Consider the following 16,103-nt stretch of genomic DNA (forward strand, 5'->3'; position numbering starts at 1 on the left):
CTGTTGAAGACCTGCTGCTGTGCCGAAACTCCTTTTTCAATTCAACAGTGAAGCTCTGGAAGAGACTACTTCTCCCCTTGAGTTAGTGGGACCAACTAACCCCGAGACGAACTCCACTGGACCATCTTCCCCAAATGGCTGTACTACTTCAATTGCCTCAAGAACCAAGTGTGAGGAGACTCTTAAGGACCCTCCAGAAGCTTAACGATCAGAGCTCTCATCCCCACACCAGAGTGCAGGCCCAAGGAGTGAAGGAAGCCCAACTGGTATTCGAGATCCACGATGGTGCTGTTTGCTAAGCGTTGAAACCACGAAGTGCCACTGAACCGAAAAGAGCCTGTATCTGCCAACGACCTCCCAAGTACCGTCGCAGGAGCGCTCCAGACATCCTCCCTCTTCTCCCCAGCACTGAGGCTCAGGAACACGGGGTCTGGGCCGCTGTAGCAAGACAGAATCCAGCTGGACCACTCTTCTTCAAACCAGAGGTACTGTTTAAACTTGGGGTACTCACATTGTTTTTTAAATTTGCTTTTCTCAGTTGGGAATTGCAGTGGCTTACCTTTAGAGTTGATTCCAACTATTTTGTCACAGGTTTAACTGCTTGTGGCCATGCAAGTTATTTTCTACAAACTCTCTAACTTTGTGCAAGACTGTTTCTTATCTAAGAAGTGCCTCCGTTCCATAAACTGTGCTCCAATTGACTTTGGCTGTCCTGGATCCCTGAAGACTGTTCTAGTCCATTGACTTTGATATTGTTTGTCCCTCATAGGGGGTAGCTTGTTGTGAACCGTTACTGCTGGGAAAGGCTCGTCTAGACTTAATTGAAAGATTTAGTTGTCCTCACATTTACTGAGAACCTGTTTAACCTTTTTCCTTCCTTAAACCTTCCTTTTCTGCAACCTCAGAATCTGCAAAGTATAACTGGTGTGATATATATAAATGCCATTATTAGTGTGCTTGTGATTGAAGTCACCTCATGGTGTAGGAATTGTGTAAGAAGCATATCCAAAGATTGTCCACCAACTTGTTGTATATTTACATTGTTACATATCTTGCCCTTTTTAAAGAACGCTTATTTAAAAATTGAAGTTCAATAAATTACTATTTATAACCGAAACCCTTGAGTGCAAGTGTTAATTTTATTTAAGGATTTAATTTGTACAGCTTTACAACTCACATTAACCCATCTCGAGATAGGCCTGGCTGCTCAGTTACACTACCCACTTGTAATACAGACCTATACCAAAAGGTGGGTTACCTAATACCAAGCAGATAAGTGCTGTGTAGTCTCACACAGTGCGACTGCATCAATTCTTACCCAACAGTCTATGATGACATCTCCATCCTAAAATAAGCCTGGCTGCTCTGCCAAACTACCAAAACCATGATTAGTACAGACTTATAGACGTTTGGGTTCTGTATACAAAAGTTATAGTTTTATAAAGTCCTACCATAAGTGGACTTTGGAAAAACTGCCCTAACAGTAAGATTACTGTTATATAGTTATTTTGAGTGCAGGATAAATGGCATTAGTTAATGTTGTATATAGTTTCACATGTAAAAGAAAGGAGATGTGTTCCATAGTTCTGCTGAGCTGTGTACAGATGGAATATAGAATGGCAATGATGTCAGCTTGGGTGATGGACACTTGGGTGATGGACAATCAGCTCAATGGAATGGGATTATGTGTAGCTTTGAAAAGGATTCCAACTGTTAGTCGTTGCTGCCAGCCTTGGAGGTTGGATGTGCTGGGGGTCTGTTCCAACATTTTTTCTTAATAAACAAGAATCTTTAAGAAGGAATGTCCAGGCTCATTCTTACAAATGTGTTAATGCACTTTCTGGGGTATGAGGGTCAGAGAATGTACGATACCCTACCCCCACTGCCTGAGGAAGGAGATGGCGACAATGTAAATGATTTAGACATTGCATTAAAAAAGTTACATCTGCATTTTAATCTGAGGACAAGTACAATTTTGTACTGTGAAGGAAAGGACCTATGACAGATCCAACAGGAATAGAAGAGAGAAGAAATGTTGGAACAGACGAAGCACACCCAACCTCCAAGGAAGGCAACAACGACTAACAGAATCCTTTTCAAAGTTACACATACTCCCATTCCATTGAGCAGATTGTCCATAACCCAAGCGGACATCGTTGCCATTCTATAATCCATCTGTACACAGCTCAGTATAACTATATAACAATTACTAACACAAGGGATGGGTGGTGTGCCTTTTCCCCACCATAACCCTGATAACATTGCCCATCTCAAGTAGCACATGAAAGCATCATGTCTTCGATAAGACCATGGCTTGAGACATTCCAGAAAAGAGTTGCTAAACCACCGAGTGGACCTCCAAAAAGGCAGGGACTCTCACAAGTAGTAATTATTTGTCCTCACAGGCTCAGCTACATGAACATCAACCCATCTCGTTATAATCTTTAGTACCATTGGGGTCAATAGTACAGTTGAACCTTAAGACAACCAGTCATGTACTAGAAAGAAGTCTCTGTATTGTTTTCCTGACAGTAAGTGTATATGCTGCTTATTTTGTTCGTTTTTTTTACATTTTGTGGAGTATTCTTATGCTATTATGCTTCATTTGGTTGCCAACATAGCATAGCTTGAAGATAAACCGGCACCATGTACCAGAAAATAGTCTGTCTGTGACATGTGTGTGGGGGTAATTATCTCCTTTCTTCATGTTACTTTGCCATATTGTTGTGTACCACGGCCTGCCATTTGGCCATCTATACATAATGATTTATGACTACGCTTGTACCTCACATGCAAGTGCATTCTAATCCCTCGACCTTATTCAATCCATGGCAACATATGCTCCAGACGACATTTATTCATATAAGGGCACCCACTTCAGCGTTCCCTTTCAGGCCCTGCGCAGGCAGTTGCACCTATGCCCCAGTTTCATATCTACCCCAGTTGCCGTTGTAAACCTCTGCAAACTACTTTGTATGGCTCCAGCACATACAAATCTCCTTAGACGCGTCCGTTGCCAATGGCAACCATCAGTGTGCATGCGCGAATCTCAGGGACACTGTTCCGCCATATCTTCTGAAACAGCTCTCCATTTTTTACTGTGTCCTTTACACTGCGGCACAACATCACAGCCAAATCCTGTGATCCCGACGATACCGCTTTACCCCTCGCTCTGCCCCACCCAACCTCCAGAGAGGGGTCATTCTAGCTACCCATAACAGCGGCGCACCTTTTCTAAGGTCGCCTTCACCCTGTTACTCTGGTTTCTTTGCAGGGACCAGCATCTACATGAGGCTGACCAACCCACGCACACAGCTCTACCAACCCTCCTGGCGGTGACTCTCCATCTAAATAAGGTACACTCCTCCAGCCATATGTGACTCCTTTTATTACAAGTGAGCCACATCGCATGACCAGGCGAGTTCCTTCATTTTAAGTCTACTTCCTTCTGTTACAGGCTTCCGCTATGCACAGCCAACAGCTGATAACCGCTACTCCTGCGCCCATCAAGAAGCCCCCTAAAGCAACAGCGCAGGCACTTTCCTACTATAAATCTTGACCTTTATCACAGCTCTGCATTTTCTATGCCTTTGACATAGATCCATTACAGAACCTCAGTACTTATATCAGGTTTTTGTGCTCCTTTGCCCAATTACAGCACCCCAGGACAGTTATTCCTGCCCGGCACACCGGAGTACAAAAAACTCAAACTCTTTGCTTCCCCATTCCAGGAAGACGTGCTTAAGAGTTAACTAGATCAGGTCGGTTTTACAGCTGTGCAGCCTTGTGGTTAATAGGCTATCTCCTATTTTTCCAGACTACGGTTTTTAGATTTGTATATACTCACGTGCTTTTATGTATGAATTAGCAGCACTCTAGAAGAGCCACACTCTAATCATATCTATCTTGTATGTTTCCTCCTCTAGGGAGACCCGGTCTTGGCCCCGGATGAAGGCTTACAGACCAACCTGCCGAAACATCATGGGACAGAACACCTCTGGTGTTTGAGCACTCCCCACTTAGAACCATCTACAGTTGATTTATATCCAGACGTTGCCCGTTGACTAGGTCACCCCATAGCCTGGATACATTGACCATTTAATGGCACCTTGAGAAAGAGACATATCAATACAAGCCTTAGATACACTTGCTTGCCATTGTTTTACTTCTTGTCGAATTGAACATAAGAATGATGTATTGGAAGTGGTCACACTCCTATATATGTACTATTGTATGTTTGTTACTGCACCAATTTTGAATATTATGTTATGCATTGAAGATGTTTTGTATACAGTTGAAAAAGGCCAAAAAATCACCTCAAAAATATAGATGATGTGAATGAACATTGCACTGCTTCACAAGCTAAATAATTAAGTTTTGTGGGATTAGTTTGGTTGCTTCTCTATCTTTTCACTCTCAATTGATACAGAACATTTCCTGTAAAAATTAAAAGCATGATAAAGTAGAACTAGTTACTCTTACCTTGTAACGTTCTTTCGATGGGATGTTCCTCCGACGTATTCCTTATCTTAGATAGAAATCCTTCAGCTTTGCTGGCCTCGGAAAATTTTTTCGCCAGAGGGCGCTGCGCGTCGATGATCGCCGAGTCGATGACCCTCGACGGCCTCCGTGCCGACGTCGACGTCATCCTGCCTATAAAGGCCGCGCGCAGCGTCCGTTGCTCAGTTCCGTTTTGTAGTCCCCAGTAATGTTTTTGGATTAGACTAATCACCTTGAAGGAGCATAGGCTGCAAACCCACAGGAAGTCATACTGCGGGGATGGATGGGAGGGTCGATAAGGAATACGTCGGAGGAACATCCCATCGAAAGAACGTTACAAGGTAAGAGTAACTAGTTCTTCGAAGGGATTGTGTCCTCCGACGTATTCCTTATCTTAGATAGACTCCCATAGCAGTGGTATTGTGACTGGAGGCGGGAGTAATAAAAGTTATGTTACCCTTCCAGAATGGACAGAGTGTAACACAGCCTTGCCGAATCTAGTTTCTTGACTAGAGGAGGAATCCAGGCTATAGAATTTGGTAAATGTATGTGCGGACGACCATGTGGCAGCCGCACATATATCTCGAATTGGCACCCCTCTTTGAAGGGCTGAGGATGTTGCGATACCCCTGGTAGAATGAGCCCTTAGATTTTGAGGAGGCTCCTTTCCTGCCAATTTGTAGCACTCCAGAATGGCTAAAATAATCCATCTGGAGATGGTTTGTTTTGTTATTGGAAGGCCCAACTTATGTCCTGCATAACCTACAAAGAGTTGGTCTGCTTGTCTGATCTTAGCCAATCTGCTGATATAGAAGCTCAAGGCTCGCTTAGGGTCCAGCCTGTGCAGTCTCTCTTCCTCCTTCCCCGGATGAGGAGGAGGGTAGAAAGAAGGTAATATAATCTTCTGAGTGATGTGAAACTCCGAGACTACCTTCGGGAGGAAGTTAGGCTTCACCTGAAGAACAACTTTGTCCTTGTAAAAGATTGTATGTGGAGGTTTACACGATAAGGCTTGCAACTCGCTAACCCTTCTAGCAGATGTCAATGCTATTAGCAAAACAGTTTTGAGGGTGAGAAGCTTCAATGAACAAGAGTGTAGTGGTTCAAAAGGGGCACCCTTTAGGAAGTTTAAAATTAGGTTTAAATCCCATAAGGGAACTTGAAAAGGTTTCGGGGGATAAACATTAGTTAATCCTTTTAGGTATTGTATTACCAATGGAATTTTGAAGTATGAAGGCTCCTCTGCAGTGCGCTTAAAGATTGATAGCGCTGCGAGATAGCCCTTAATTGTGCCAACCTGTAGGCCTGAATTAGCCAGGTAAAGTAAGAATGACAACACCATAGGTGTACCACAAGAAAAGGGTTCAATATTCTTTTCTCTGCACCAGCTGCAAAATTTGTTCCAACGGCAGCGGTATAGAGTTTTAGTTGCCGGCCTTCTGGCCGAAAGCAACACCTCCATAACATCATCCGGAAGGTCCCAATCCTTGTACCTCAACCTTTCAGACACCAAGCGTGAAGGTTGAGGGTCTTGATGGCTGGATGGAGAACCTGACCTTCCTTCTGCGAGAGAAGATCCTCTCTGTATGGCAGTCGAATTGGAGGGCAGATGGACATGTCTAGAAGGTCCGGGTACCACGTTCTCCTGGCCCAATCCGGGGCAATTAGGATCATGGTCTTCCGAAACCTTCTCAACCTCCTGATCATTTGAGGAATGACAGGGACCGGAGGGAACGCGTACAGAAGTGGGAACTCCCAGTCCACTACGAACGCATCTCCTAGAGCTCCTCTCGGGGGAAATTCCCTTGAGCAAAATCTGTCGCACTTCCTGTTGATACTGGTGGCGAACAGATCCACTTGAGGGGTTCCCCAAAGGGCGAAGATCTCTTGAAGGACTTCCTGAGCTATCTCCCACTCGTGAGAGACTGTGCTCTGCCTGCTCAGAGCGTCCGCTGTCAAGTTCTTCTCTCCGGCTAGGTGAATTGCCGATAGAGAGATTCCTTCCTGAATTGCCCAAAACCAGAGCTGCATCGCCTCTCTGCACAGTGGTAGTGAGCCTACGCCTCCTCTTTTGTTGAGGTAGTGCATGGCCACTGTATTGTCCGTCATTATTAGGACGTTTCTTCCCCGTACAGACGGCAGAAAAGCCTTCAGCGCTAGTCTGATGGCTCTCAGCTCCAACAGGTTGATATGTAGTCTGGACTCCGATGGAGACCAACGACCGCTGATGGTCAAGTCGTTGGCGTGAGCTCCCCACCCCGTGAGTGAGGCATCCGTGACTACTGTTATCTCCGGCCATGGTTGCCAAAACATTTCTCCTTTCAGGATGTTCTCCCGACAGGCCCACCACTGAAGGTCTCGGGCTACTTTGACCGGGATCCGAAGGAGATCTGTCATCCTTCCTGAGAACTGTGACCACTGAGTTCTCAGTGCCCACTGGAGGGATCTCATTCTCAGGCGAGCCTCCGGCACGAGGAATATGCAGGATGCCATGAGGCCTAGCAACCTCAGAAAGTCGTAGGCTGGGAGATATTGGGCATTCTGAAATCTGATGACCATCTGCAGAATATCTCGAGCCCTCACCTCTGGTGGCAAGGCTTTTCCCAGGGAAGTGTCCAGGACTGCTCCAATGAATTGGAGTCTCTGTGATGGTATCATCTGTGACTTCTTTAAATTGAGGGAGAAGCCCAGCTTGTGAAGGAAGTGGCAAACATAATCTAGTTGTCTCTGAGCCTGTTCCGAAGATACAGCTCTGATCAACCAATCGTCTAGGTAAGGGTAGACATGAATCCCTTCCCTCCTTAGACTTGCAGCCACAACCGACATTAGCTTGGTAAAGACCCTCGGGGCGGAGGTTAGCCCAAATGGCAGAACTCGAAATTGATAATGAGAGCTGCCAATTGCGAACCTCAGGTATCTCCTGTGCCTGGGATGGATCGGCACATGGAAATAAGCGTCCTGGAGGTCTAGAGATACCAACCAGTCCTGAAGCTGGAGGGCCTGAAGGATCTGAGAGAGAGTCACCATCTTGAACTTGTCCTTTCGGAGGAATTTGTTCAATTCCCGTAAGTCTAAGATGGGTCTCAGTCCTCCGTCCTTCTTCGGTATTATGAAGTAGGGGGAGTACCAACCCTTGTTCCTTTCCGCTACAGGTACCAGTTCTATGGCACCTTTCTCTAGCAGGTCTAAAACCTCCTGCAAGAGGAGCGGATCTGGAAGCTTCAAAGGGTTGTTCCCCGGTGGATGACTCTGAGGGATATGTAGGAAGGGCAGGCAGTAACCTTGGGCCACTGTCTCCAGAGCCCAAGCATCTGACGTAATAGCCTGCCATTCCGTCAGATGGTGAGTTAACCTGCCCCCTACTGGTGTTCTGTGAGGGGAGACCTCAGAGTGGTTTTGAAGCGGCTGATGCAGTTGCCGAAGGTAAAGTGGCTCCTGCTCCTGCGGGTGCGGCTTTCTTTCCCCTACCCCGTCCACCACGGGTAAATCTTCCTTGGCCTCTTTGAGCCGGTCGTCCCCTGCCCCTTCCATATGAGGAATAGTAACGAAAGGACCGTCCTCTCCACGATGATCCCGAAGGACGAAAGGTATTCTGACGGATAGCAGCTCCCAATGACTTGGCTGCTGCCTTGGACGTTTGCAGTTTCTCCAAACTGTCATCCGCCTTCTTTCCAAAGAGGGTAGAACCGTCAAAGGGCATATTCAAAAGCCTGGTCTGCACGTCAGAGGCAAAACCAGACTTCCTCAACCACGCATGCCTGCGGATTGTGGTACTTGCCGCCATGGCCCTGCTGATACTGTCAGCAGAATCTAGGCCAGTTTGTAGGGTCTCGCACATCGCATCTTTACCATCCCTGATGATGTTTAAAAATGCGTCCCTTTCCTCTCCTTCTTGGAGGCAGTCAGCCGCTGATGAAGCGCACTCCCAAAGGGTGTGGCTGAACCTAGCGAGCGTACAGGTCGCGTTAATAGACTTTAACGCCATGCTACAGGCAGAAAAAACCTTCTTAGCCATGGCATCATACTTTTTGTCATCCCTATCCTGCGGAGCAGTGGGGTATGCAGATGTGCTGCCTGATGAGGTTGCAGCCTGTACAACCAAGCTCTCAGGAGTAGGGTGTTTTGACAAATATTCAGGGTCAGAACTAGCCACCCTGTATTTTGTTGACAGTTTTTTATTTACTGCCGGGATAATTTCTGGCGTTTCCCAGTTTGTCAAAATCCTTCTCTGTAGAGCAGAGTGAAATGGAACCACAGGATCCTCCTGTGGGCCCTTGTCCAGTATGTCAGTGAGGTCATCCTGCTGAAAGGCAGGAGAAGGTGCAGACCAACCCATAAATTCTATGATTCTAGACATCAGAGCTCTATATGGAGTCTCCGCATGTTCTCCTGGGTCTGGTTTGATAAATTCTGCTTCAGGAGAAGTGTCCAAGCCACTAGCTTCCTGAAGTGCATCCTGAAGATTTTTTAATCTTCCTTCCTCAGAGGCGAAAGTCTCTGGCTCTGGTGATGTGGTCCTCTGTAAATCAATATCTTGGTCTGAATCCTCCCTTTCCTCAAAAATCGAGGTTAAAGGGGGATACATTGGTTTTTGGAATGGTATAAACCCCATTTCCAATGCAGAAGGAGCCATCATCACAGGCCTTGAAAACGTCGATGTCGTCGACACCGACGTGAAAGTACTCGAAGGCGCCGTGAAAAGCGTCGAGAAATGTGTACTAGGCCTCGAAGAACTCGAAAGGATCGGAGTCCTGCTCGAGAACGACGTCGACGTTCTCGGCGTCGAGTCGGAGGTCTTTTGTCTAACCGTTGGCTGTGGAGTAGCCGTGGTTCTTTCCTTCACCGGCGTCGATATCGGCGTCGACGTCGGCGTCGACTCGATCGACTGATGCGCCGATGAATCCTTCGACAACGGCGTCGATGGCGCCGACCTCTGTTTCGAAGGAGTTTTCGACGATGGCGTCGATGATGCTTTATCTCCCGATGGCTCGAGGCGCTTTCGGGTTGACTTTTCCGCCGGGTACTGCGACTCGCGGCGTTTAGATTTTTTGGGTTTTTTACCCGGGGTATCACCCTCAGCTGTCTTCGAGGGGGACGAGGCCGCTTTCTCGAAGACGCTTAGCATCTTTTTCCTGAATTCCTCCCACTCAGCTTGCGAGCTGCGTTTTGTGGGGCAATGAACTCTCTCAGGAGAACTCGACGAAGATGACGAAGGGGATCTCCTACGTCTCTTCTTCGAGTGTCTCGATGTCGACGAGTGGTGGGAGCCACTTCGTGATCTAGATCGAGAGTGTTTTTTATGGTGAGGAGACGAACGTCTCGACTCTACCGAAGAAGCTTTCGAGGAAGTTAAAGTTGACCTACCTCTCTCGAGCTTCCCCCTACGCTCCTTCAAGGCTTTCGCCGTCATGGAAAGGCATTCCTCACACTCCGAACTCTGGTGCGTGATTCCCAGACACCACAAACAGACCCTGTGAGGGTCCGTCAACGACATTTTCTTCCCGCAGTCTCGGCACTTTTTGAAACCGGACCGAGGGGTCGTCGGGTCGGAGGAGGATGCCATCGATATCGAGGTAAATAGTAGTTATTATATACGTTATCTTGACGAGAACTGAGCAACGGTGTTCCGAGGCACAACGAAGCGCGGAAAAACGGAACTGAGCAACGGACGCTGCGCGCGGCCTTTATAGGCAGGATGACGTCGACGTCGGCACGGAGGCCGTCGAGGGTCATCGACTCGGCGATCATCGACGCGCAGCGCCCTCTGGCGAAAAAATTTTCCGAGGCCAGCAAAGCTGAAGGATTTCTATCTAAGATAAGGAATACGTCGGAGGACACAATCCCTTCGAAAGGACCATTTACATTAAAAGATTTGTAAATACCAAAATGTGTGGTAGGGCACCACCCTCTGTTTCAGGTTCTTTCATTGAAGCAGACACAGAAGCAAAGAAACCAGAGTCAGGAATGTCCACATAGTACCGAAAGCAACCTCCTGAAGTAGTGTTTTGTTTGTTTATTTATTTTATTGATTTATAAAGCGCACCACACCCTAGGGTATCTGGGCGTATTACAAAACAGCTTAGATGCAAAATTGATACATACAAAATAGTCATAGCAGAGCAAGAATGGGTACACATCCAGTATTATATACATAAAAAGCAAATAAAGGCTATGAACAAAATCAAGTCGAACGGAGTAGCAATAGGGCATATAAAACTAGGAATTTACAGAGGTCGAAGGACAAGTGCCTATTCAAGAGCAAAAGAGGTGGATCTCTCAGGGTACTCTAAACACTCGGGAGAGGAGTGTTGTTCATAGATGGCCACTTTTTGGTGTTGTTCCTAAAACGTAGGAAGGTCTGATCGGTATGCAGATGCAGGGGGAGGGCATTCCAGGCTTGGGCTGCTTGAACATGGAAGCTGTTGCCACATGCTCTTTTCAGGTTGAACCGTGAAACTGCAATGCAAAAGGATTTGATGGACCTAGTCGGTCAAGAAGAGGTTTTTTTTAATGATTTTTTTCTCTTAAGTACTGTGGAGCAGCATTATTATGGCATTTATGCATGATGAAGACTAATTTGAAGTAAATCCTGTCCATAATTGATAGCCATTTGAGATTCCTCCTGGTTTCAGAGATATGATCTCTCCTTGGGATGCTCAAGGCTGTTCTCAGAGCATTTTGTAGTATTTGGAATTTGTTTACAATTTGTTTGCTCCTGCATAAAGTGCGTTGCAGTAATAGAGATTAGACTGGATTAATGCTCTCGCAAGTACAATGCAGCTATTAGTCGAGAGGTAAGGTTTGCAAGCATGTATGAGTTTACATGTGTAAGCAGTAGCGAAGGTGGTCGCATTAACTTGTGTGCTAATGCAATCCTTCATTTTGCACCATTTCATAGCTGCTCTGAAGAAGCGTGTCCAGCAAGAGGGACAGTGATCTCAGTAGTGGTGGGGAAAACAGAAACCTTTGGTACATATACCCTTAAATTGGGCCCCAACTAGTCAGTACAAGGGGATGGCCAGGAGACGTGAAGGGGTTGCTCATGAAGAATGTTTTACATTAGAATAATCTGTGGTGCAATTACTTGCAGTGTGGTTTGTGCTAGTGATGAAATCCTGAGGATGGTTCTTTGATCTAAAGAACATATTAACAGACATGAGGACAGTTTGTTGGGAATCTCGTAGTAAAAACGAGCACAATTTCACCAAGATGCATCAAGGAAGTACCAAGGCTGTTGTAGCTTATGGGATATCGATTAACAGCTTGTCACAATAAAAATAAAAAGGCTTTACAAATAGATAGTTTTAGACTTTGTTCATAAATGCCATTGTTTTTAGGCAAAGTTTGTTGGCAAACAATTGAAGTAACATGGGAAGACGAAAAGACAAGCAATTCATTCAAATGCAGTTTTAGCTTTGCTATATGCCGAAGTACATTTACTTACTTTGCAAATAGTGCAGAACCATCAACACAAGCGTGTAGCTGCTCAAAGTCCCACGGCTGGCATCATTTATTCCAAAATGAGTCGCCCACTGTTTTACAACCAGGACTAAAGGACGAACTCTATTCTCAACTGTAAGTAACAAAGAATCAAATCAGGTGGACAGAAGACTGGATAGATCTATATTGAACTATTAAACTGATCAGTTTTTTTCACAATTTGTGTATTTGAAGTACATTCTAAACAGATTGTTCCTTTTCATTTTCACGCAAAGCAGGCTCATCTTGTACAAAAATTAGCGGTATGAAAAACACTGAAGAATGGTGCTTGTCCAAAGCACAAATACATATGTTGCATCGAGTCATCCGTGACAATCATATCTTAATTGTACAATAAGCATATTTGAAAAGAATCAAAAGAATACATGACTAATTGTGAGACATCCTGGATGACCAGACACTTCTTATTCAGATTTAAAACGAAAACCTTCAAATAAATCTATAGTGTTTATTTTATTGCTTTGATATTCATTGAGTTACATACAACGGAAAATGTATTCAATATATAATTTCAAATGACACCACCTACCAAAGTTGGTTATGTGAGCCAGGCATGGTGTTAGGCAAGATTGTATATAGGTACCCTGTGGAAGAAATCTTCCTTTCCTGGTTCAACCCCAGAACATTTTACTTTTATTAGTGGGATATTTTTCCATAATACCTCAGTGAGTGGAAACCTTTTTCCACACTCACATAATCTTTAACTCTTTTTATGGGTGTCATTTTTAAGACTCTCCATAGTGTCTTTTTAAAGTTATCCTCTAACAATTTATTGGCAATAAGTGCCTGTTGTTGCTGGGTTACCCTAGGGGCTCCCCTTTTAACTTTCTTGCGCTAACCTTGAGTGAACTACAGTTCCCAAGGGTAGAAAGGATCTTTGGATCCCTTTTACATTTTATTCTGTGAATCCAGCACACCCCACCTTATGTGGATTGCTGGGGAGATACAATGTATCCCCTTTCACACTAAAACTAACAATTCTGTTACAGTGACAAGCTTACCTTCAATGGCTGGTGGCAGTGATACCTTGTATTAATTTGGTGCACCTTTACCATGAGCTGTGTTCAAAGCAGCAGTGAAGGGACCCAAGGGTGTCAATTTTTACCAAAATGTCCAGTCTTCTTTTTTCGCCATTTTAGTGTTTGTCGTCGTTTCTTGTTCCGTCCCCCGACAACCAGGTTGAGAAATTCCTTTGTGTTATTTTTATCTTCGGCGGAATCCCCTGGACTCCCCACCCAGGCTCCAGAAGTGAGGGAGGAGTCCAAAACTCCCCAGCCCTATGTGTTACCCCTTGCCTGAAAGGGTGACAAATCCCAGTGGGGGGCTGGCTGTCCTGGTTGGCCAACCAGACCACCCCTTCTTGTAAAATGCAGGGAGAGAATGCAGAGGTTGTGCTGGAATTCCTGATAAATACTGCGAACCTGGAAGCTGAAGATATGTCGACCACTGGTACTTAAACCGAAGAGGATGAAGAAACAGCGGCAGAAACGATTTCCAGCGACCGGAGAGCCTGCTGTGTAACCGGAGCCTGCTGTAGCCCTTCCAATCGACCTGGGGCCTCCGCAAACGACAATCCCAATCCAAAGCCTGGTGCGACCCACTAGACTCAAGAAGACCTGTATTTTGAGCCATCCCACGCGTTGCTGCATTGCAATACCCCAATACACTGGGACCTCAAGCCATCGTGCAGTGCACGGTCGTCCGAATTCTAATCTCGCTGAAACTTCGTGGGCATTGTGGTGGATTTCCAGAGACACGAATCGAATCCTAAAAGTCCCCTCAACAGAGTGCTGGACCTTTAAAACGACAGGAATTCAACCACGATTCTATCTTCTTCTCTGCTCCTTAAAAAGGAACCAACTCCGCAGAACCGCATTCAGCCGCGAGGGAAACCTTGCCTAGAGCCTTCTTCATCGATCCCTGCTGCAAAGTCCCTTCTGAGGTCTTGTTTTCAGTATCCACGACAAGGAATCCACTGACCGGGTATTTGGCTGCAGACCCTGAAGTTCTCCTGCTGCAAAATCTTCAATGCTGAGGTACTGTGTTGGCTTTGGTATGTACTAACTTAAGCCCGTTAGGATTTCTGAGTAGCTGTGGGTTGTCGTCTGTGATGTGGAGGCCTCTGATCCAGTTCACCCAGTCCCACTGCTAGAATCCTGCTAGGGTGTCTTCTGCGAAGCCCCTGGAGCCTCTTCTAACCCTAGAAGTAAAGTACTCTCCTGTTTGCCCAGTTTTTCTAAGGAACTCTGACATTTGCTACTAAAGCACCTATTCTGACACTGCCTGTAGGTCACTAGTCTTAGTGATCCCCCATTCTGCCACTGAGAACACTCATGCTCCAAGAATAAGGAAAAGACTTTCAAGGTATTGGGACTTCTGCCTAGAAAAGAAAGTGAGTGTTTAAAAGTTACTTGTAAAGAGTTGGTTGGTAACTCATTCTAAGAGTGAACAGTTAAAAAAGTTCTTACTGATCTTGAATGCGTGATGCACTATTCTTAAAAGTATGGTTAACATCTTTTCTTCCTTAGCAACTGTTTTGCAAGTCTAATAGAAAGTAGATTTGAAGGTATTTTACTCTCCTGTGATTAGGTTGTGCCACTTCCCAAAAGTAAAGTGTTGGTATCACCAGATTAGTCCTTTGAGGATAATGTTGCGAGTGTCCCCCAACTGGGTCTTGCTTCCCCTGTCTTGCCGCTAGCCTGTCCAGAATAAGTCTACATTAGGTTGTTGCCTACCTAGAATAACCGAGTCATTCAGTGAAGTGTGACATTGGGTTTTACTTTCCCCTTCATTATGAGGTGAAAACAGTACGTGGGTTTTACTTACCTTGTGTTAGCTGTGTGCCATCCAAAAATAAGTTGGAGTTATTGCTTATCTCTATCTGTGGTTCCCTGATTTCAAAAGCACCTGTAATTGTATATTACATCCTTAGTTTTACTCACCTAGTATAACTGTGTTTCACAAAAGTAGTTATAAGTTTTTACTGTACCTTGACTAAGTGATTTGTACTGAGAATCATTAAATTGGAAGGGTCTACTGCCCTTGCATTACTGAATGTAATTGTAAAAAGTAACATTGCCACGAGATTGGACAGCCATATGCCGGGACTAATCCACTCTGATCAGGTGGGCTTCATACAGGGAAGGCAGGGGGCGGACACCCTCCGTAAAACTCTGCATTTCATGAGGGAAGCAGCCCCGAAGGGGGACAACCCGGTCTTGGTGGCCACCAACGCTGAAAAGGCGTTCGACCGGGTGGACTGGGGGTTCTTACATGGTGTCCTTGTGAAGCTGGGTTTTGGAGTGGGAATTAGGCAGGCCATCAAGGCCCTATATGCGGATCCATCAGCTAGAATCACGGTTAACGTGCGGATGTCACATTATTTTTAGCCTCCAAAGAGGGACCAGGCAGGGCTGTCCCCTCTCCCCACTCTTGTTCGCTATAACCATGGAAATACTTGCCGAATATCTCAGGGGTTCTCAGAGGGTTCGGGTTACTGACGTGGGAGACCAAACCTTTAAGCTTGGCCTTTATGCGGACATCCTGTAAACACCTGAGGGAACCCACTAGATCAGTCCCTGCTGCCCTACAGGTTATAGAATGCTTTGGTCGCTTCTCAGGTTTCAGGGTAAATATAGGTAAGTCAGTGATTTTCCCCTTCACACCAGATACGGAAAGAAACCGGACCGAACCGTCTCCCCTGGGACTCCAAATTTGCACAGAAGGGATAAAATATCTGGGGATCAATATTGTTAGACCCCATGAGGATCTAAGTCAGACAAACTACCTGTTTGACAAATTATTCAAGGATATGGAGGGTTTGGGGAAGGGGCAAATTTTGTGGATGGATAGAATAAACGCCATAAAGATGAATCTCCTCCCCAGGGTCCTATACGTTTTCCAGATCTCCCGTTGGAGGCCCCGGAAGCCCACCTCAAAGAAGCTAAAAAGCGTATAATGAAATTCATATGGCAGGGCCAGAGACCTAGAATAGGATATGAAACTCTAACTTCTCCCCAAAGAAAGAGGGGAGGGGGTTGCCCTCCCAGATTTGCGTACATACCACAGAGCGGCCCAACTCAGGGCCCTGGCCCCACACCTTC

The 16,103-nt window shown here is 45.7% G+C and overlaps 1 protein-coding gene across 1 annotated transcript in view; it reads right to left on the reverse strand.

The window, feature by feature from the left end:
* TENT2 (terminal nucleotidyltransferase 2) overlaps window positions 1–16,103 on the reverse strand; it is a 1,145,598-nt gene that overhangs the window by 339,390 nt on the left and 790,105 nt on the right. The window contains exon 9 of the mRNA XM_069627408.1: window positions 11,945–12,073. Within this exon, the coding sequence (XP_069483509.1) occupies window positions 11,945–12,073 (129 nt within the window). The remainder of the gene's footprint in view (window positions 1–11,944; window positions 12,074–16,103) is intronic.

Source organism: Ambystoma mexicanum, chromosome 6p, assembly GCF_040938575.1.
Source record: "Ambystoma mexicanum isolate Mex_15411 chromosome 6p, UKY_AmexF1_1, whole genome shotgun sequence".
NCBI classification, from domain to species: domain Eukaryota; kingdom Metazoa; phylum Chordata; class Amphibia; order Caudata; family Ambystomatidae; genus Ambystoma; species Ambystoma mexicanum.